The 23,608-nt window shown below is 45.7% G+C and overlaps 1 protein-coding gene across 1 annotated transcript in view; it reads right to left on the bottom strand.

Moving 5' to 3' along the window:
- Positions 1 to 23,608, bottom strand: part of IL31RA (interleukin 31 receptor A) — an 883,863-nt gene that overhangs the window by 441,477 nt on the left and 418,778 nt on the right. Inside the window, exon 4 of the mRNA XM_086960638.1 lies at positions 18,470 to 18,590. Coding sequence (XP_086816764.1) covers positions 18,470 to 18,590 — 121 coding nt within the window. The remainder of the gene's footprint in view (positions 1 to 18,469; positions 18,591 to 23,608) is intronic.

Below are 23,608 nucleotides of genomic sequence, written 5' to 3'. Positions count from 1 at the left end.
ACTACCCCTGCGGTGACTGCAGCATCTGTCATCTCACTCAGCACAGCAAGACCCTAGACCTGGAACCAGGGAGAACATGGCACCAATTGAAACATACCAATTGCAATTCGGCAAACCTTATTTATCTAATTGTATGTCCATGCCAATTGAGATACGTGGGAATGACCACAAGGAAAGTGTGTACACGTATCACGGAACACCAAAGCACTATCTGGTGTAAAAAAACTAACAGCAAACTCATGGACCATTTCCTCCAAACAGGGCACATACCTAATGACATACTGTGGACAGTAATTGAGCAAATTCCTGTCCAACCAACAGACAATGAGAAAAATCTATTTCTGAAGGAACATCGCTGGATTTACAGATTATCCACTCACCTTGAAGGCCTCAATGCAATATTCAGTGGAATAGCCTAAGCAAGTGACAGGATGCCTATCGATAACGAGACTTTGACCCCATGGTCACACCTTGGTACCTCAGACACCCTGCCAGTACAGGCTGAATCACCGGTACTTGACCTTATGATAGCCACACATCCCTTGCATGGAACATGACTAGCACCTCCGGTGGCATCACTCATCCCCCCCTACAAAACTGTAGCTAATACAATACATCATGATGCAGCAATCATGGCCGGTTACGTGCTTACCAGCGTACACACGCCTGTAATGGCCCAACATTATGGACGCCATACTCAGGCACAGGACATCCACCAGCAAGCCCACGCATCCTTGCCCAGATAGCACCACACGTCTGTTTACCATTTTTATGGTTCTGGCAAACCCTTCTTGGTAAAATACCCCCTAAACACCATGTTTTGACAACCCCTCTTTTATCACCATGCACTTACCAACACACACACGCCTTTTATTGGCCCAACCATATTCATACCATAACATTATGGACGCCACATTCAGACTCGCTGGCAAATCCAAGCGTATTGATGTCTACTCATAATTTTGCCCAGACAGCACCAGGCATCCATTACTCATATTGTTTTGGTATATCACTCGGAATATTAGTGAAGACCCCTTGCTGTTTTTAACAAAACCTTTAAAATAGTAGGGAAAATGTCCCAAACTCTTTTACCATCATAGTTCTGGTGCAGTAGGGCTCGAGAGTATGTTTTCTATGTTTCCTTTACAGACGCTTCTCACATTGAGACACACCCACTAGGAGCGCACCAATCACAGCTGATGAAACGCTACTCACACAAGCCCTACCCAGCTTCTAACGAGCTACACCTGCATCCAGCATTGGGTATTTAACATGCCGGCCACGGGAGCTCAGTTCCTACGGATCCCTCGGCCGGACGACAGGTGTTTCAGCAGGTCAGGAGACCTTAGCAAGTAAGTGGGAAGGCTTTGCCAAGCTCACGGTACAGCCGCCAGTCCCACTGCCTCTGGCCGTGACTGTGCGAGCAGGACATTACCGCTCGTAGAACTTAGCCACAACTACTCATACCCTTTCTTTCTTCTCTTTCAACTTTTAAGAGTGCATAGAGTCCCGACCTACCGGCAGGAGATCCTGGGAGTTTGTCCCCTGCAGATAGGAGTAGGCACAACATTACCAACAAAAGTGCATCTTTCTCTCGCTGCAATTTCACCATAATATGCCGCATTTAGATATTGGCACTATTAAAGCATTTTTCACGAAACCGTCATTTACCACATTTCACCACCAGCGCCGGACACCCGTGCCTTATTCGCTCACTTTTAGGCACAAGGCACCCTGCCACAATACATGTGGTTTAACAATTTGCGTGTTTTAAACAATATGTGTTCTTTCTGTTTGTCCTGTCCTTCCTTTTCCTTACAGGTACGAACTGAGAGGAAACACCTCTCAAACATAGAGCACCTTAGCGTGTGCCACACATTCAGGGTACTGAATCATATTTATCGCTGTAAATACACCCACACATAAAAGGTCCTGATGAAAGCCAGTTTAAATAGTAGAAGGCCTGGCTGAAACTAGTTGACCACACTGGACGTGGGAGACCATAAGTCTACCCCTACATGTCCTTAGCCTTTGTTTTTATTTTCTGCCTGGGGCCCACCAATAAACTTACTGCTTTGGGACCCCAAGGACAGCATTTTAAACCTCACACAGCACATCAGCACAGCACACTCACGTTCCAAAAATCCGCTCCGCAGTAGCCTGGCGTCGCAGCACACCTGAGGCGCACTCGGTGCCTCGGGTGGGGCCCGATGATGAAGCATGCCACCAACTAGGCTGGTGGGTGAGGGCCTTCCTAACAAACCAAATGGTTTCCCATACTAAACACATAGTACGCAAACACTACCCTAATAGCTAGTTCTTGTTGTTTACTCATTTAACCCCAGGGGAAACGAACTAGCTGTTCTAGTTCCTCTCTCTCTTTTTGATTGCAAGATTCAAAGATCAGTGTCATGGCCATCCTGAATGGCATGGTTTTTTTAGAGCTAATGTCTTCCGGGACATTTGGTAGGACTTGAGTAGCCGAATACTAGAGAGCATAGGAATAGTAGCACAGCAGTGGACCGGCACTGACTGAATGGATGACCAAACTGGTGGAAGAAAATGTCCTCCTCCAAAAGATCTCCCCTCTATTAGACTGTACAGGGGAGTAGTCTGGGAATTATTGATCCGACTAGTGGGATCCTGCACCACCAAGCTCTCAGGAGAGGGGTGCTGGGACCAAAAGGTGAGGGTCACAGGGAGGAGGTCGTCACGCCTCCCAATTTTGCAATTTACTGGGGGACCAGAGCAAGGTTTAGTGGGATGCTACGTGTGTCAGATGGAGAAGGTTGCGGTTCAACTCAAACCAAGTCCAGGCATGGTCAGGTCGGAAAAGCACTGACTCAAAATTGGAGAGCACAATTGTCACTTCGTCCTCTAGCAACAATGGAGTTGTCATTGGCTCTTTCACTCCACAAATCAAAGTGGATTGTGAAGCCAGAGGCAAAGTTGGCACCTCCATCTAATGCAGATCTCTCTTCTGGCCAAGACCACCAAGTAGAGAAGTAAACCCATCTGAGGCTGTAATGATGGCTTATTTCCCTGTTTATTCAGGCCAAAAAAAACCAAAGAGGGATCTACCACTATATGCATTTGTAAGATGTCCGCCAAGGATTCTCCCACCTCTTTCCAGAATCCCCCCAATTCTGCACAATCAAAAAACATATGTATATCGTCCACCTTGTTAATACGCCACCTTGGACATGCTGGTACTGAAGCGGAAGGGGCTACAAATTCGGCGATCTTAGCAGGGGTATAATATAGCCTGTTTAGAACATCGAAATTATTTTTCTTTAGCGTAGCAGGCTTAATGTATTTATACATTAACTTTACCGAGAGGTCAAAAAGGTTTTCTGAATCTTGAAGAAGTTGAGTATTGTTCCAGACGGTTGACTGCGAGGGAACCTCATGGTCTACTGCATCTAAGAGGCTGTTATACCAGAATGATACCTCTTTTTTCCTCGGTGAAACACTCTGAAATAACTGCTGTAGCTCCCAATTGCCTACCGTCTCTCCTGCCTCTGCCTCAAGCCATGATCTTAGCTGAAAATACTTAAATCGTGAGAATGTGGACCCAATCTTGTCTAAAAGTATTTCATTGGTCCTACTTGATCTTACGGCAGCCTTCGATACCCTGTCCCCTTCAGTCCTGGTTTCTAGGCTTGAGGGGATTGGGGTTGGAGGCTCCGCCCTCAGCTTATTGGCTTCCTTTCTCCGTCATAGAGAACAGAGAGTCAAGATGGGCAACTTTCTTTCTCCCTCTCAGTCAGTGCAATGTGGGGTCCCGCAGGGTTCTTAGTTAAGTCCCCTACTATTTAACATCTACATGACCCCTCTTGCCAAAGTGGTGAGATCCTTTGGATTTGAGGTGCTGTCGTATGCTGACGACACTCATATCATGGTCTCTATCACACAGTCGGTCAGCGACTCAGCCCTCAAATTCAGATCATGCATGAAGGCAGTGTCTCAATGGATGATTCAGGACTTTTTAAAATTGAATGGGGAAGAGACGGAGGTCCTGATTTTTGGGGGGAATCAGGAGATCTGGTCTGACGACTGGTGGCCGGCTTCCCTTGGGGACTGCCCCCACCCGGTCCACTCTGCCACGAACCTTGGAGTCTTGATAGATTCTGCCCTCTCCTTTGACCTTCAGGTCAATAGGACGGTATCCACCTGTTGTGGCATCATCAGGACTCTGAGAAAGATTACTTCCTATCTGTCCCCGGCCACCCGGAAACAAGCTACAGTTGCCTTGGTTTCTTCAAGGCTTGATTACTGTAATGCCCTGTACAGTGGCATAAATAGGAGCTCAATCCATCGCCTTCAGATGGTACAAAATGCTGCAGCCACGATGGTTTTGAACCTTCCGAGGCTTGCCTCAGTAACTCAGGCTGGGAAGAGTCTCCATTGGCTTCCTGTCCAATCCAGGATCTCCTTCAAACTCCTCTGTTTCGCCCATAGGGCGGTCTAAGGCTCTGGCTCGGAAGGCATCAGGTCTCTTGTCTGTGCCTATACTCCCAGTAGAACACTCCGGTCTGCCTCTAAAAATCTGCTTTCTGTCCCCAGATTTTCTAGAGCTAAGTGTGGAGGTAGAGCTTTCTCCATCTTGGTTCCCAAATTATGGAATTCCCTCCCTCCAGAATTGATTAGTCAACCTTCACTGTTGATCTTTCGCAGACATCTTAAAACTTGGCTTTTCACTAAGGCCTATTAGTATTTCCTGGATTTGATACTTTGAGACTATCTGTTTGTCCGTTGTCTGCGCCTTGATGCCCTTGGGCTAAGTTGTGCAATATAAATCCCCGTTCATTCATTCATTCATTTACATTTTACCGAATCGGTAAATTTATCGAATCAGTAATTTACCGATTCTATAAAATTAAAGCCCCATACATCTAAAACTCCAAATACCGGTTGGTAACGGCTGAAATCGGCCGTTACCGACCAGTATTTGGCCACCTACATCTGGCCCAAAACTACTTACTTTCGGGACTGTAACTATTCATCAAATTCCAACACATAATCTCTGTCTTATCTGAATTGGCCATATATCCTGAGATCTCACCAAACTCACATGAATCTTTGTCAATTTCTCATCATAAGTTTTATTCTTAATTTATTCCTTATATAAACCTCCTTCTGGCATCTTTATATTCTCAGATGCTATCAACATTCATTAGCTGTGTTTTGTAAACCCAATGCATATCGGGTCCTACTCGGCCCTTCCTCGGGGGTCTGAAAACAAATACATGAATAACACAAATCAGTACAAGTCCTTCACTTATTCATAAAACAAAACACATCAGAAAGTTTTATAACCATGTACAAAGTTATGAATTCAACATAATGAATCTGATTAAGGTAACACATTTCATGGTTGAATGCGATCTTTCCGTATTCAATTATCACCGTCATATTTTAGCCAAATTAAAAATTTGCCAATATTACCCCTTACTACCTGCTAATGTTCAGCATATATTATATACAATGGGGCATATTACCAAGCAATAGCGATAATTATCGCTATTGCTTGGTTAGAGACAAAAATTTACCGCAGCGCTGCGGCGATTTTTACCGCAAATAACCCTTGGTATTACCAAGGTTTAACGCAAATGCGGTAAAAATCGCCGCAAAGCATGAATATCGCTGAAAAGACAGCGATATTCATGGATTAGCGAGCTAATGCTCTTAGCCATGTTATCCACCTCCCATTGGATAACATGGCTAAGAACTGCTCAGGGCAGGTGTTAGCTTTTGGAGATATTCCCGCTTAGCGCGAATATCTCCAAAAGTTGTTAATAGGAGATAGCGATGTTAGCGACTGTTTTCAGTCTCTAACATCTTGGCACGCCCACTTTGCATCTCATTAGTGATAAATATCACTGACATGCAAAGTGGGGCCCAAGATGGTCGCTATCTCCTACTAGCTGCCGCTAACTGGTGTTAGCGGCAGCTAGGTAATAGGGAGATAATTTTATCTCCGCTTTCTTGGCTTTTAAAGCCAAAAAAGCGGCGATAAACCCCCTTGATAATATGCCCCAATGTTTTTAATGCACTATCCAGACGCGGGTGAAATTACCGCGATAGGAGCGTAAAAGGCTATATTGCATCACAATGTGAGATACAATGTTTCAACCGATGACAAGCGCTTATGAGATAAACGCGTGCACGCAGTTTCAAAGTTAATCCGTACGGACACGCAACTGCTATTACAACATTTGTAAAGGGGAACCTATTTCAAAACAAGTTGATCTCTCATCATGATTCTTATGGCAAAACTAGAAAACACTTAGGGGCATATTATCAAGGGGGTTTATCTCCGCTTTTTTGGCTTTAAAAGCCAAGAAAGCGGAGATAAAATGATCTCCCTATTACCAAGCTGTCGCTAACACCAGTTAGTGACAGCTAATAGGAGATAGCGACCATCTTGGGCCCCGCTTTGCATGTCAGTGATATTTATCACTAATGACATGCAAAGTGGGCGTGCCAAGATGTTAGCGACTGGAAACAGTCCCTAACATCGCTATCTCCTATTACCAACTTTTGGAGATATTCGCGCTAAGCGCGAATATCTCCAAAAGCTAACACCTGCCCTGAGCAGTTCTTAGCCATGTTATCCAATGGGAGGTGGATAACATGGCTAAGAGCATTTGCTCGATAATGCATGAATATCGCTGACTTTTCAGCGATATTCATGCATTGCGCCCGTTTTTTATCGCATTTGCGATAAACCTTGCTAATAGCAAGGTTTATCTGCGATAAAAATCGCCGATGTGCGGCGATAATTTTTGTCTCTAAACAAGTTAGAGACAAAAATTATCGCTAGTTGTTGGTAATATGCCCCTTACTTTTATAAACGCTGTATCATTCGCAGGAGAAAACTTTCCCGACGGCAGTTAGTCTCACGCTTCATCTGTTTGCTTAACGAGCATCGTTTCAAAGGCCGAGGGGCATATTATCAAGCCTGTGCGCTAAAATTATCGCCGCTTTATCGGCCGAAAACGGCCGATAAAGCGGCGATAATGGGCTTGATAATATGCTCTGTGGAATTCCAATCGAAGCCCATGTTAGATGTCTTCACATCTAACATGTGCTTCGATTGGAATTCCATAGAGCATATTATCAAGCCCATTATCGCCGCTTTATCGGCCGTTTTCGGCCGATAAAGCGGCGATAATTTTAGCGCACAGGCTTGATAATATGCCCCCAAGTTTCTTAAAGTAACCATGGTCGAATTATGGGGAAGGAGTTCCTGACCCATACAATTTTGGATTCGCAATAAGCACAGCCAGACACAGTGCAACAGATGTCGTAGCATACCAAGAATAAATTGAAAATTCAAACACCCTAAAATATGTGAGTGCACTGAGAAAACTCTGTCTTAATTATCTCACTGTCACATATGTCCAGTAAACTCGAGCTGTGTAGCAAGTAGCAAGATGGGCTCTGACATCAACCAGCTTTGAGAGTGAGATTGATAGACATAGCGGTGCCCTTGCACCTTCTCAGGTGTACGCAAGTGGTTAGAAGGGGCTGAGTCCCGCTTGGATTTTTAGCTCTTTTTCTTAAATTTACCCGAAGATTTGGAGAGCAACGACAATGGATCACTGGACTTAATCTTGTGACTTCTGAGCCAGGAAAGGGACTGAACCCAACTTTTGCACTTGGACAAGTCTCAATGTGGGGTCTTCCGATACTTGGCGACGTATATTTTTGCCTTGCGGTCCCAAATGGCCTACGCGTTTATTGACACACATTTACTGCAGGACTTCAATTTGTGACTTCACCCCTGGCACCACAGGTAAACATGATGAGAATATGTCATGATATTTATAACAGTTCTTACAAGGTTTAAACCTTGTCAACTTGGGAGGTGACATGACCCTTGCACACTGTGGGGCTTATATACAAGCACCCTTGCTCTGCCGTTTCATCACTTTTTGTGACACACCAGTGGTGCAACTTGCTGGCCCATATTTTCAAGGACACGTAAAGCCACCCTGCATGGTTTTTCGTGTCTTTGTAAATACGTCCCTTTACACGCAACACTTTGCGTGAAAGGGGCGTGCCATGGGTGTTGCTTTGGGTTTTCTCACGCAACACCCTTGGCTTCTGCCACATTTCCGAATTTACAAGAAATCGTACACCTGGAAATGGGTCAGAATGCTACGCATCCCCAAGGGAGGCATAGGGAGGCGCAACAAGGAGAAATGTTTTCATTTCTCCTAGTTTTTTTTTCTTTTTTTCTACAAGGAGGAAATCACCTCTTGTGGTTGTTTAAGTGTAGGAAGGTGTCCCTCCCTGCACATAATCAATCATTACAAAAAAATTACGTTTTTCAACTTCTATGTGTGCAGCTTATATTGGCTCCACCCCAATTTCTGGAGTTCAACATATACCTCCATTTAAAAGGATATAAAAAAGAATTCTTTACTGTGTCCACTGCCTTTGAGGCAAGAGAGTCCTGGATTGGCATGGAGACGTGCAATTTTTCATTTGCCTAATTAACACATGTATTAACAAATTGTGAATTACATTGTTAAAAAAAATAGTGCGAATAATAATCATCTAATTTGTAGTATGTGACCGCATTTAGCCATCGTGGGCAACACCTGAGTTAAGATGCTATGGGCCAGATGTAGGTAAATTTTATTTTCCGACCTCTTAAATACCGAGTCATACCGACTCGGTATTTCAGAGGTCGGAAAATAAAAGTACCGAGATGTAGGTAAATGCAGATGTGCAATTACCGAATCGGAAACAGTCGGTATTTACCGATGCGGTAAATACCGACCAGTTAATGCCCATGCATTCCTATGGGCTTTGAAGCCCATAGGAATGAACGGGCATTTACCGGTCGGTATTTACCACATCGGTAAATACCGATAGCCACAAGGGTGCAGGGGGTGTCACTTTGACACCCTCTGGCACCCCCAAAAGAGGCTCGGGTGCCATGTGGCAGGCATACCTGCCCTAAGGGCAGGTCTGCCTGTCATATGGCATAGGTGTGCATGCACACATGTGCATGCACACCTGAAACGGTATTTTACCATCAAGTAGTATTTGATGGTAAAATACCGATTTTTTAATGCTTGTGGGACTCAGAAGAGTCCCACCTACATGTCAATTTTCCCTATTCCGTTAAAATACCGACTCGGTATTTTACAGACTCGGTAAATATACCTATCGGTAAATTTACCGAGTCTGTAAAATACAGGGACCTACATGTCAAATTGCTTTTACCGGTCGGTAACGGCCGAATTCGGCCGTTACCACCCGGTAAACGCCTACCTACATCTGGCCCTATGTAACTTGTTAGTCATATTGTATTGTCATTTTGAATGTTGCATTTTACACGTTTATGGCTGAGAGGCCTGCACATTTCATTTTTGTTTACTTTATATGTTATGTGTTTTTCCACTGCATATGTTGTGTTTTTCCAGATGCCTTTTGTAGCCAGTGAATAGCTTATTGTTATGTATTGCATGACTGATAGTGAGGTTCTCATCGAAAGAAGAGGGTGCCAGGATGGGAAAGTGACTCGTGGGAAGGCTGTACCCAACAGTCTGTCCAGTGTAACAATTCAATGATAGGCCACTGTGTAAGAGGGGAGTTTACCTGATTCCAGAGTCTGGAGTAACATGATTGGCTCCCAAGAGTGAAAACAAACTGTAATATTGCAAACGAGTGCCTTGGTGAATAATAATAGTGTGTGTTCCTTGGACTAGAGAGGAGCTGTTCGCTGACTTCAAAATTAGAAGATCCGGCTTAGCTCTGCTGATCTGCATTGCTCGAGTGCAAAGGGTTAATGCCTAAGAATTCATATTTACTCATCAGAAACCAATTAGGGTTACTGAAACTAAAACCTTACTATATTTGCCAAACCAAATGCCATTTCCAGACCTATACCTGCTTAATTTAGAATGGGGTTTACTTTATGGAACACACTTTTTAGATTTTGGAGTCTTTATGTAGTTCTTATGAATGTTATCCTGACTTATGGGTTCCTGGAACATTTAAACTTGTAACAAGAATGCTTAAATGTGAATACCTAATAAATGTATTACCTTGATTTAACTAAGTTTGTCAATAAATTATTTTAAACTTACTACAATTCTCTTATTTCCTGCGGAGTCCCATTGGTTCTCTCTGTTTATGGTAAAGTTTGTGAGAGATTGCTCCTAGATTTCGCTCCATATGGCCAGTGATGGGGTTTATATGATGATTACACCACACATTTGAGATTTAAAAAAACCCTGCTCCATTAAGCTGAGCAGCTAAAAATGTAACAGTTACGAAACTGTGGTGGTTATTCTCAATAATGTGTGTTAATCATCGCAAAATTAGCTTACGCAACTTTGCACATCACAGTCTATCGCGGTAAAATAACGCTGTGTTAACATTGTATTCTCAACACGGCGGTACCATGAGATAGTCTCCCGCCAACGTGTCAAATGACCGCATTAAAATCACAGTGATGGCAAAAAAATTGGAAAAAACTAACACAAAAAAAATTGCAATGTAGCCAACCGCGCTAAAAAAAGTCAGCAATAACCAGCAGCAGGCCTGCAATTCCCACACGTCATGTGGTAAAATGCATTATAAAAGCACCAAAAAAACCAAACTAAATAATTTAAACTGCGTAGCACCATGGAAGAAGCCGGAGCAAGTACAGAGGACGACCAGAACCCCACAAGACCCCAGAAGGACCAGCCTGGGACCTCGCGGTCACAGAAGAGCAAGGAGAAGAAGGCGAGGAAGACGAGGTTCAGTCCGCAGGAAAACAGGATCATCATCACGGAGGTGATAAAACACACCAACAAATGTTCGTCACCTCCAACGTGCCATTGGCAAATAAAAATGCAATATGGCAGTCCATCCTGGACAAGGTGAATGCAATCGGAGTGAGGAAGAGGACAATTGGAGCGGTCAAGAGGCGCTGGAATGATGCGAATCACACAAATAAGAAGAAACTTGCTGAGAACCATCAGGCAGAAATGCAGACTGGAGGTGGCAGTCCAGCGGAACACCAGGAGCTGGATTAGATGGAGGAAATGGTGTCCACAGTCATCAGTGGGGAGATGATGGCAGGAGTTGGGGTCCGGACACTGCTCCACATGACCTGACACAACAGCACCAGGGTGAGTATTGAACAGGGACTGGAAGGGGAAGGGGGGAGATGGGCACAATGGCACACATGCACAATTAAGTAGAGCACACTGCACACCCACAATGACTCTGGATCATGTCCCTGATCCCCTTGCACACTGCAACACATATACAAACAGCAACTAGGCCCCCGTCCACTCTGGGCACAAAGGTGTCCCTCCCCAGACAGCACCAATCTCACAACCAACCCATGCACACGTGTTAAATCCCGCAAAGCTACACTGACAATGCAAGTGACACTGCATGACGAATAGCATGGCTGCAGTCCAATTATCATGACATGGTGCACAAACAACCCCTGATGTCAACAATACATCTGTGGATAAACCATGCCCAAGAGTCCAAAATCCGAACAAGAGCCAAATTTATCCAAGTCTGCAGCATCTCAGCACTGTAGACATCAAAGTCACACCGCCTCGAAGGCATAAGGGGCAGCAAAATCACAGCTGGAGGGGCGACTCTCCCACAATGCAGCACACACACATAGCAATAACAGTACATCAACATTGACGACAATGTGGTACAAATTGCAACACTTTCATAACAGAATAGAGTACATAACTGGTTCCGCTTGTGCGTAGAAACCGGATAATCACATCTGGCATAGCAGGAAACTTTGAGATAATAATGTACGTGTACAACCTCACATCCGTGATTTAGTCCAAATGTCCACTGTCCCGCATCAAGTAGTCAGCTCCTACCAAACATTTACAATGTACATTGTCATGCAGTCGGTATGCAAACTTGAACAATGCGTCAACATACATGTCAACACATTGCTAAAATGCATCTCCCCTTCACATTGCAGAGGGACAATCAACACTTCCTGTAGAGCAGACCAGACAACTCATCAGTGATGATGAAGAGGACCTCCACGCCTTGACACCAACGCCCTACAACAGCTCATGGACAGCTACGGCAACCTACCTCCAGGAGCTGGGCAGCCCAGCTGCATCAAGGAGACCCCACCCCGTGCACAGACCACACAGCTGAAAGCACCCACCACCGCGGTTGGCTCCTAGCACCTCACCGAAGAACACATTGCATTCGAAGGCCCGGTGTTAGACTGCCAGAAGGAGGTGGCTGAACAGGTGCGGTGGTGATCGATCTCATGGCAGCCAAACTAGACCACAAATGTGGGTGTTTAAGTCACATGAGGGACTACTTACACTTCCTAACGACAGGAAAAGTTTGCTCCATGATGTCCAACAATCCATGCCTGACATCACTGGAGTCAGGACTCTGAGAGGAAAACAACGGTGTAGTCAGAGTGGCCTCAGCGATTTCAGCGATGAGTTGGCACAGATGCTGAGGACAATGGAGAAGATGGAGTCAGTCAGGGCAAAGTCAAGTCAGGGACATTTGTATAGCGCACAAATCCCATCCTAGGAGTCTCAGGGGGCTTGCAGCAGTCTCTGACAGAGAAGATAGAGCAATTAGTTTGCAAAAAGCCAGATCTTTAACCTTTTACGGAAACAGCCATGTTCAGGGGAAGCAGGAGCCAAAAACGAGAACGCACGACCACCGTTTCTGGAGGTTCGAATTATTAAGGGCGTCAGTAAAAGTTCCTTTCTGGATCTAAGTTCTCTTTGGGGCTGATACCATCTAAGTTTTTTGGACCAATATTTTGGGCCTTTTTCATACATCTGTCTTTGGGCCAGGCACAGCGTTTTGAAGAGAATACATTTTTTTACCGGCAGCCAGTGGAGGCTTTTTAAACAGGCAGCAGAGGGAGTTTTTCGTGGGAGGTTGAGAACCAACCGGGCTGCAGTGTTCTGGAGAACCTGAAGCCTCCTCAGATGATGTTCATTTATGGAAGCCAAAAGTGCATTTCCGTAATCCATCCTATTTATTATTAACCCCTGGACTAAGGGTTTTCGGGCCAGAGCAGGGATTCACTTGAAAAATTTTCTTAGACTACGCATTTGTCCAAAACATGTACCAACGGTGTTATTTATTTGATTGTTCATGGACAGTTTATTATCCATCAGAAAACCCAAATTACGGGTTGAATCCTTTGGTATTGGGCAAGTGCCCAGATTGGTTGGCCACCAGTCATCTGTCCAGTGTTCAGCCGTTTTGCTGAAGAGCATGATTTCTGATTTACTGCCATTTAGTTGGAGGTGATTGATGGTTATCCATTCCTCAACCTGTATCAGGCAGTTTTTGAAACGTTGTTTGGTTTCGTTAGGATCAGTATCTAATGTAACTAGAATCTGCGTATCATCAGCATAAGACAGATCATCAAAACCATGGGCTCTGATCACTTTGGCCAAAGGAGTCATATAGACATTAAAGAGCGTCGGGCTCAAAATAGAGCCCTGGGGAACGCCCATTTTAACAGGTCTTTCATTTGCTCTGTTTTTATCGATTTGGACCGTTTTAGTGCGATTGGACAGATAACTGGAAAACCATTTTAGGGCATTTCCTCTGACACCAATCTCCCACAGCTGTTGAATTAGGATACGGTGGGAGATTGTGTCAAAGGCCACCGACAGATCAAGCAGGACGAGGATGGTTGACTGGCGCTTATCCAGTGCCAGTCTGATGTTATCGACCACCTCGACCAATGCGGTTTCTATACTGTGTTGCGCCCTAAATCACGATTGTGAGGGATCTAGAAGCCCATGATTTTCAAGATGACTCACAAGCTGCTTGTTGGCAATGGATTCAAGCATTTCCCAAAGTATGGAAGCAGAGAAATGGGCCGATAATTTAACAGGATGTTCGGGTCGGCCGTGGGCTTTTTCAAGATAGGCCTAACTTTAGCTGCTTTCCATATTGTTTGGAAATCGGTATCCGTGAAGGATTTATTGAAAAAGTATGCAAGATGTTCCACCAATACCGGCGCAAGTATGGGAAAAAGTTTAGGGGAGATGTGGTCGGTGGATGTCCCTGACTTAATTTTTAGTCCGGCCGACAAGGTCGCCTCGCAATCACATTTAATGAATTCCTCCATGATGTATAGGGGGTCTGATGGTGATATACCCAGGGCATCTGACTGAGTTGGGTTAGGATGGGAGGGAAAAGAGAGGTGAATGGTGGTAATTTTGTCTTCGAAAAATTGAGATAGGGCATTTGTCCATTCCAGAGCGTTCGGAATTTCTAATGAGGTGCTGGGATTGGAGGGGTTGCATGCGGAAAGAATGGCTGCCACGGATGCACACCAGCGAAAAGTTGTTGGTATCTTCCATGCCCTGCCGATCCTCATCATGGCATTGCTGCCACTAAGGCAGTCGCTGATGAATGCTGCTGGTACTTCTACACACACATCTCCGGCCCCTGATGTGTCAGTGGCACACAATGCTGCAGACCAAACATCAGCACCCACATGTCTGACAGATGACATAGAGGACAAAGATGTGCGTGATTCAACCTTTGTATTAAGAAGGAGCCAGTAGCAATCTTTTCCGCCATATGCCCAGTTTCAGCTTGGTTCTGAACTCTGCATCCTGCCCTGTAACAACACGTCCCACTGTCCCCCGAAACACTCTGCGACACTCACCTTGGACCTCGACATGGACGGCCATATTTTGTTTGCTTACAAATGACACAGCAATCAGACTGCGGAATGTACTCTTCCTCTTCCGATGTACTTGTCAATCCCTAAATGACTCTGGCTGGCCCCCCACTGGGCTACAATGTAATGTGGGGTTTGCATGGCCATGTACTGCTCCAGCTCCGACCCTCCACCGAATATGAATAAATCATTCAAATTCACACAGATGTGTCGTGTCCATAATCAACCAAGTTGCGTAGACTTAATTAGCATGTGCATGTTAGTAAGGGCAAGACAAGGGCCACAACATGCAGACCAATGCATTAGACACTAACAGGCAGCATTCGGTCATGGCACAGTTCCACGTGACAGGTGTTGTGCATGTGCCCGGGATGTTCTGCCATTGCGTTGGTGGCTCTCGTAGAACCGGCTCTCTTCTGACCTGCAGCAGTTAACTGGCACTCTTCTGACCTGCAGCAGTTGTGTGGATGATATGCCACAGCTTGGAGCAATGAGTCGTATGTGTGTGCAATGTTTGAACATATAGGTTTTTGTGTACGTAAGTGTTAAGGGCATTCCATGCAGGAGTACCTTGAGCAAGGACTTCTGTGTGTGGGGTGTGAATACGTTGGTGTTGGTCTTTCATTAGCGCTGTGCGTAGTGTGGGAGTTGTCATCATCTGCTATGGTATTTCTCTCAGGGTGTGCCTGTCGCATGCAAGACCAAGGTTGGAGGTGCAGATGTCCTTCCGCCTTATGTATTGAGACAAAGGAGCTTTCATCCCTAATGTTAGTCTAACTACTGCTTGCATTCTGGAAATGTGTTGTGGCTTTCGCGCTGCAATTGAGGCTAGGCCCTAGGCTTATGGTGCACCAATAGCGATAAACACAACAGTTGGAATGTATGAGCCAAAATCCCCAGCGGCCTTGCGCTCCTTTTACAATCCCTTTGTGCGCGGATGCCCTCCGGGTGCATGCAACATTGCAATATTGACGATTGCAGGCCGCATTGCACCGACACTGCACTGCAACAGAGACACATGCATCAGTTAGTTTCCTGTCCAGCCAAAAAATGAACCACGCCCAGAGCCCAGGGATAATTATTCACACCCCTATGCTGGCCTGGCGTACGCCGATCCAGCCCTCTCGCATTACGTATAAAGTGGTGGACGATGACGCTACGTGTCCCAGTTCTTCCCCACTGCCGGAGGTGACATGGCTGCGTCCGCTTGGCATATCACGAGACTCAATCATAAAGATCCCATGACTTGCGTTGCACAGAGTTACCCTGCGGCCAGCACGGGCCTACCGCCACGGGACGGTGACTTTCGGTGCACTGATGTAGGGGCACCTTAAGTGCTGAGTGGGTGTGCAGCCTGTGATGATGTGCCGTCCTGGCAGTCCGGACTAGTAAGGATTTGTCTGAGCCCTGCTGGACCACAGTGTAGGTCTGACCCAGCGGGCAGAGGGAGCCTACCGCCAGGTGGCGTTGCCTGGCGGTTCAGAGTCAGTGACACCTAAAGAGCTGAGCAGGTGTACAGCCTGCGATGATGCCGTGTGCACTGAAATGATCTCTGCCATTGCAAAATCAAGAACCAGAATCACCTGTGTGACCTGTTGGCCCGCGGTGCAAGGCTGCATGATGTGGAGGATGCCAAGGTCGCGGGCCCCTGGCTTGGAGCTTGCACCGGCATGTGGCGGGCCCTCTTGGAGACACGCCGGTGGTGGAAGGTGAGCAGTGAGACCTGGGTGAACAAGGCCTGGCAATCACCATTGAGCAGTGGGAGGGGCTGAGGTGCGGCGGCCTGTGTGTGCAGGGGCGGGCAAGCGATGATGGCGCGTGCAATGATATAAACACTGCAATTCATAAATCTGGACTCTGTTTCAGACAAGGGACCTGGTGGACTGCAGTCTATACCGGAACATGGTGGAGACACACCGGTGGCAGCAGGTGAGCAGTGAGGCCTGGGTGTGAGGTAAGGCACTCTCTCCCTCTCCCTTGCTTCCTTTCACTGTCTCTCTCTCTCTCTCTCACTCTCTCTTTCTCTGTTTCTCTCTCTCTCACTCTCTCTTTCTCTGTTTCTCTCTTCCTTTCACTCTCTCTCTCTCCCTTTCTTTCTCTCTCTCTTTCTCTCTCTCCCTCTCTCTCCCTCTCTCTGTCCTTTGATGAGCACATGACACACCTTCTGATCTTGGATTTTGTCTTGCAAGCTGTGACTTAAATATTGTCCCGAGAAGACCCACAATGGCTCTTTCAAATAGTTGTTTTGAGTTTAATTTGAATAAAATAATTTGTTTGGAAATTCAAAGATGAATGAATGATTCTCCTTTTTCTGAGCACACATGAATGTTAATTGTTCTAATTGTGCAACATCAGGCGAATTGTTTTGTTCATGATTTAGTAAAGTTGATGTAAAATATCTTTGTCTGGGAGGAGGTGGCAGAAGGGTCCTGGAGGGGTGGCAATGGGTGTTGTGGCTCTCTTGGGTGTCCGAGCTGCATGATCAGTAGCTCCATGGCATCTGTTGTTCTTCTGGTGTGGCTGTGGGCTGGGCTCCCATTTCTAGTGCAGGTTATCGTCCAACTTAATACCAGGTTGTTGAGAATGTTGTGAAGTGGTGTTGTTGTGGCTTTTTGCACAGGAACACCTACTCTGCATCTCATTAACGTTAGTTGCCGGTGTCATCCGTGGCGATGTTTTTGCGGCTGCTGTCACAGGAAAACTGCTGATATCGGCGATATGTGAATAGGGCAATAAATCTAGCGCCACTTTGGCTGCGATAAAGTGCTGCTAACTCTGTGATGAGTCCTTGAGAATATGCCCCTAAGATTCTAGTTACACATTACCAATCCACCACTCCTCCTAAGAAAAACCGGCTATGCTTCCATCACATCTCCCCAAAAACAGCCTCTATTGACCTCAAGGTTCCCTCCATTGTCTCTGAAATGTCGATGGTGTGAATTCTACCCTGCAGTGTAAAATGAGGCTTATGACATTGTCACTTGGATCATCCATAGAAAAGAGATGCCTTGTCAATTGATTGTAAAATATCCATCACAAAATGATACGGTCACTGTAACCTAAACAACAGACAGAGAAAATGCGGCACACAGGTTTATGAAACTTCATGTCATGGTGTGCTCAGTGGAACTTTGCATGCCTTCCTCTACTGTCTTAAAATTCTCCCCTCTTCTGAAGAAATATGCTTATGTCTTTAGTATATGAAGATGTAAAAACAGTAATTTGAATTAGTGGTTGCCACCAACACTTATTCTTCTACATCAGATATTGCCAGTGAGAGAAAAATACACAAACGGAAGAGAACCAGGGAGAGAAGTATGGAAAACGGACACAAAGGGGGAAAACAGGGCCAACAAGAGTGACATAAAGGGGTAGAGAGTGTCAGGTAGTGGATTAAAGTGACCTGAGGTGAATTCAAGACTACTTAACCATGCTACTTGGCGCAATTATGTCAATAGCACCGCTGGAACAGAGCACCAGCGCTCCTCGTTTGACAAATGAAGCACTGTAAGTAAAAACTGAATACATACATTTCAAGAAGGGAGCACCTGGAAGCAGGTATGTTATGAAGCATATGCTATAAACCAAATAAACACAAACATAAATACAGAACACCCCCTCACACACACTGATAAGGGACCCTCAGCTACCCTTTCCCTCCCTCAGTTGCATTGTCCCCCATTTTGAGATCCTCTCTCAGAGTCCTCGTTTGCCAATCAGTTGAAGAGTGTTTGCGTGCTAGAACACTATATAGGTTTCATATGACTGTTGAATGCTTACCCTCTTCTCACTAATAAATATTTCGTTTGAAGTTCAGTCTCTCTCCCTGGAACCCACGAGCAAGTAAAATTATTTTGGTGGAAGTAAATGCAGGATATATTTTGAGGCACTTCTGGTCGATCTGCAAAGATACACAAATTAGACACAAATTAGATATTGAACACAAATTAGACATTTAACAATGGGGCATATTAGCAAGAACCTTGTTAAAATTATCGCCGTTTTAGCAGCAGGAAACTGCCGCTAAAACGATGATAATGGGCTTGCTAATATGCATTATAGAATTCCAATTGAAGCCCTGGTTAAATGTGCAGCATGAAATTCCTTCCGTGAACACAACACATACAGTGGTCCACACTGCAGGGAAAACCACATGCATTATCGTTGGTGTTAGTGTAAACAGAAACAGTGGAGCAGTGGCACCATAGAGGATTGCCGAATGTTATGTGCTCCGAGAAGGCTTAGTTGACCGTCGGAGTACCGACGGAGAGAGCGGTGCTTCTTCCCCCTGAGCCAGGTGAGGCGAAGATATGAACTCCTGTTAAACGGTGGTGAAAATTTGCCACACAGGAGGAGGAACCATACACCTAGGATTCCAGGTAAAAGGATTTATTAATTTTACTATGTTCATATACATTCACTTTTTTGCAGTAGCAATATATTGATTAAGGTCCTGGCGAAGGCAGGGGTAAAAGTGTACCACTTTTCTGCTGAAACATGTTGACTACATAAGACCACATAAATTATATTGGCATATATTCGTTACAACTGCCATTTTTTGCACTGTTTTTAGTTTTGGGCAATTGAGCGATAAGAATAAACTCAGGTTTCTCTTATTTACCCAATTTTAATTCACCACTACTTCACTTTCTCTATGCACTGCAATGTGTCTCTATTCCTTACCCATCATCTGACATCTTTTTCGTTATCTATTAAGTGACCCTGTGAATCATAATTAGGTGAAGGACGCATCCATCTAGTCCTCTTATACATCTTGTATGACTCACTAGAAGATGGTCACCAGGAAGCCCAGATGATGACTAGGGCGATATTGGATAGTGACTGATGGGTATCCTTATTTATTAGACACATCTGTGTGGCACGTTGTTACACACTGGTTCTGTTGGTTCATGTTCTCTGTTAGGTTGATTGGTTACATATAGACAAGTGGACACTCTGTTGTTATAATATATACGAATGTTATGTGAACCAATGTTAGTATGCACGTTAGCAGCACCAAGTTTGTCGGGGGAGTGGGGGCAACCTTATTTGGGACTGGTTGGAACAACGTTTTTCACCCCTTCCCCCTCGTTCACTCATCTAAGAGCTCCACAGTACTATGCCACGAAGCCACCCTTCGTGCACTTGAGCATCACTGGTGTTTGATAACGTAAACAAATCGCTTACTACTCTGAGCCGCCATTTACTATATGGAAAAAACCTCTTCAAACAAACTACCACGAGGCCATACTCCTAGCAATATTTTCTCCGCTGCTGCCGGATAACATAAACCAATGGGATATCAACCAAGCGCTGCAATACAAAATTTAGAACATCTTACTACCGCATCCGCATCCATACAGCTTTTTATAACCAGCTATACGATGACTCCCTTCCGATTCTATTTTCTCCCCTGTCTGAGCGTCGATGCACTTGTGGTACTTCACGTACCTAAACATTCGAATACCCGCCCTGTGGGCCGCATCTAAAGGGGGATCTGGCGGTGGTGGCATCCTAACTTATGGCCCGAGTAATGTGGCGCCGGCCGCCATTGTCAAACTAAAAGCGCACTGAATAACGAGGCTTGACCAGAGGGATGCGGCTCCACCGGGCCATCATTGTCAAACAAAAAGCGCATTGATTAATGAGCCTTGGCCCGAGGAAGGTGGCAACAGGAGCATGCCAAGGCGCATTTTAAACAAGCTGTCAGAGTTGTGTGAAAAATATAGTGCGTAGCAGCTAATGAAGGCGAGTGTGTAACATCGCAAGTGAGAGATCCAATCCCGGTGGGCGGGGCCAAAAGTGGACAGGGCGGAAACAAGGAGGGACTAAGAAGCCTCCTTTTCAATCGTGAGCCAGCGTTTAGCATTGAGGATGACACCAGTGAATGAAAAAGATAGGCGGGGCTTCAAGTCTGCCTCTGAAAGCTTTGGAATCCGTATTGATTCCAAGAAGCCCTCATATGGCGAGGGCAGCGCATGTGCTCTGCTAACACCAGGCGAGACCTAAAAAGGAATGCATTTTAACAAAACTTTTAGCTCCAGTGTGAGTGCAAACTGCAGTTCCTCGCCATCAATAGGTGTTACAAGACGACAGAGGCGATCTAAAGCCAAATTTCGGGGGTGGTGTAACTCTTCCAGCCATAGACACAGTGGAGATACAGGGGCTCTAAGAAGGGGTGAAAAACAACAAAGCCTCATTAACAAGCAAATGGTCTTTAAAAGACCTGTGAAGTACTGGGGTGCGGCTGTGTGTGCACCCGGGAAGCCGTCTCAGCCCGGGCTGACACACATGACGGGGGATCTGAAGCCCTTTGAGCCCAATGGGCGTTGCACATCTCCAAGGTGGGCTTGGCATGAGCTCTTGTGCTTTATTGCAGAGGTTGTTGGTGAGTAAATGGATCCTGTTACCGGTATCCTTGGTAAACGATTTTTACCTTGTAGTGGACTCATGCTTAGTACAATTGGTAGGCTGAGGATGTCTTTATTTAGCGCCTCTCTGAAACAAGGTTAATAGAGGAGGATATTATGACCCTGCAGGCATGTTGTCTCTATCACGTACGTAGACATGCCTCTGCTCTAGTCATGAGCGGATTTTGCGGATTGGCAATCCGCGAATTTGCGGATTTGCGAACTCGCAATCCGCAAAATCCGCGAATTCCCGCGAATTTGCGGATTTTTTTTTTTTTTGTGTTCGCCCGTGTTTCTGCCAGTTCGCGAGGGTTTTTACAATTTCGCAATTTGCGAACTTACCTGTCGGGTCGCAAGTTTTGCGAACTTGTTGTTTCTACGTGTCCAACCTGTTTGGGACACTCTTCTTCATCACTGCCACTCTCTGTCACCACTGCCACTCTCTGACTACTCATGCCACCCTCTGGCCCACCCATGCCACCCTCTGTTTCATCACCACACCCTCTGGTTGTCCAGTGTACATTATTTTCGGCAAAGCAAAGCACACCTTCCCTGCCTCAAGTGACCTGAATTAATTTGGGTCTGATTAATGTGTCACAGAATATTTTTTTAGCTGGCACCTGCTTCCTTAGTGCGCCCTGATTAGTGATCTTTTGCACTTGCTAAGTGCTTTCATTGTTGCAAAATTAGTTACAACACCTGCCCTGCCCCAACTGACAATAATGAATTAGGGGCTGATTAATGGATTTTAACTTCCAGCCTGGCTCCTGCTTGTCTCCCTTAGCTGTAATTCATGACCTTTGTGGCATATGTGTAACTATTCTGAGGTTCAGAGCAGGGTCACATAATAGTTTCAACTGGCAACTGAACTCTGGAGGGGCCCCTCAGGAAGCACTACAGGAAATGGCTACTAATGATGTGCCTGAACTTTTGAACCTGGTAAGTAGTTACTTTCAGTTTTGCTTAGATCGTATTTCTGCAATTTCGCACTTATTCGCGGGGCGCGTACTCACGCGAACAGTGCGAGCAGTGCGAGCAAAATCCGCTGCTCGCGGATTTGCGGATTTTGCAGGAAATTCGCAAATCTCGCGGATTGCGGATTTCCCGAAAATCCGCAAAATCCGCGAGCGGAACGGATTTTCCGCCCATGCCTACTCTGCTCTCTCTAAACTTCGAAGGGCCAGGGACATTTGTATGATATTCGGGACCCCTGTGGCCCTACCTAAACCCTGGTTCGTCTTTTCTAATACATTTGTCTATATTGGATGATAGGAACAAGGTAGGAGGAAATGGGGTAATTAAGCCTGTCCCTGGCGTGAATGGAACAGCTTGATTGATTCAAATAATAATAGGTGGCGACTTCAATAATCAATTCGAACCACTCCCCGCCTACGTGGAAGGCATATCTGCAGAGGAGGATGAACTATGGGATATTCCCTCCTTGGCAGATGCAGTCACAAAGACATGCTCCCCCCTTGCTATTCAGATAATGTCCCTCACACTCAGTCACTCTCTTAGGGCATGTAACGGCCGGATGGAGGGAGATATTCCGCCCAAAAACACCTTCAACAGGCTAGGACACGAATCAAGGATTGACTACATAATGGTACCCACCAGAGACTGGAAGAGGGTGAAAGACTTCAGAATCATCCCCAGATATGATAGCGACCACAATCTGCTCACACTAAAGTTCGAGACCCCTTATCGTCAACTAGAAAAAGTAGATTCCAATGCACCACCCCAGTCCGACCTAGTGCTAACCAGCAACAGACGCAAAATTAAATGGACCAAATTGTTGGAAAACCAATCCAATGTTGAAAGACTCTATGCTCTAATCGCACCTGCCCTGGAAAAAGTAGAGTGCTGTGTGAACCTACTGGGGAGTGAATCAGAGACTAACATCATGGGTAGCCTGAACCCTCAGGTTCACCTGGCTGCACTCGGGAACATCCACTCGGAGCTATGTACCAACCTTGCAGATATATTGAACCCAGTGGCCAGGCTTCGCAAGCCCATAAAGAGAAGAGCGACTTGGTTCAACTTCTCCTGCAGGCAAGCAAAAACTCTTCTTCTCGAATCACTGAAAGCCCGAGAATCCCCAATCGAAATCAGGGAGAAACGTCTTTCTTATAAATCTGCCATCCACACCGCAAAAACAGAATGGGATGAGGAGAACTGGTCAAAGATAACAGCCGCCCTCGCGTGCCAAGACTCGCGGACATTCTGGCAAATCGTTAGGCACGGCTCGCCTGAACCACTTGCAGCTGTCGAGGCTTGTATTGCACCTTCTGTCTGGGAGGAACATTTTAAAAACTTATATCTCCCACATAACAGCGACAATGGAAGCAGCAAACATGGCGGAGAGTCCTCCTATTTCACAAACAGGTCAACTGGGATTGAGGGCTTCACTTTAGAAGAAATCACCCTGGCAATCTCCTCCCTGCCTGCTGGTAAGGCGCCGGGCCTAGACAGGCTACCAGGAGATCTTTACAAACATGAACCCAGTGTT

This window comes from Lissotriton vulgaris, chromosome 3_1, assembly GCF_964263255.1.
Source record: "Lissotriton vulgaris chromosome 3_1, aLisVul1.2, whole genome shotgun sequence".
In the NCBI taxonomy this organism is placed as follows: Eukaryota; Metazoa; Chordata; class Amphibia; order Caudata; family Salamandridae; genus Lissotriton; species Lissotriton vulgaris.
The sequence above is the reverse complement of the archived record's forward strand: the minus strand, read 5'-3'. Positions and strand labels throughout refer to the sequence as shown.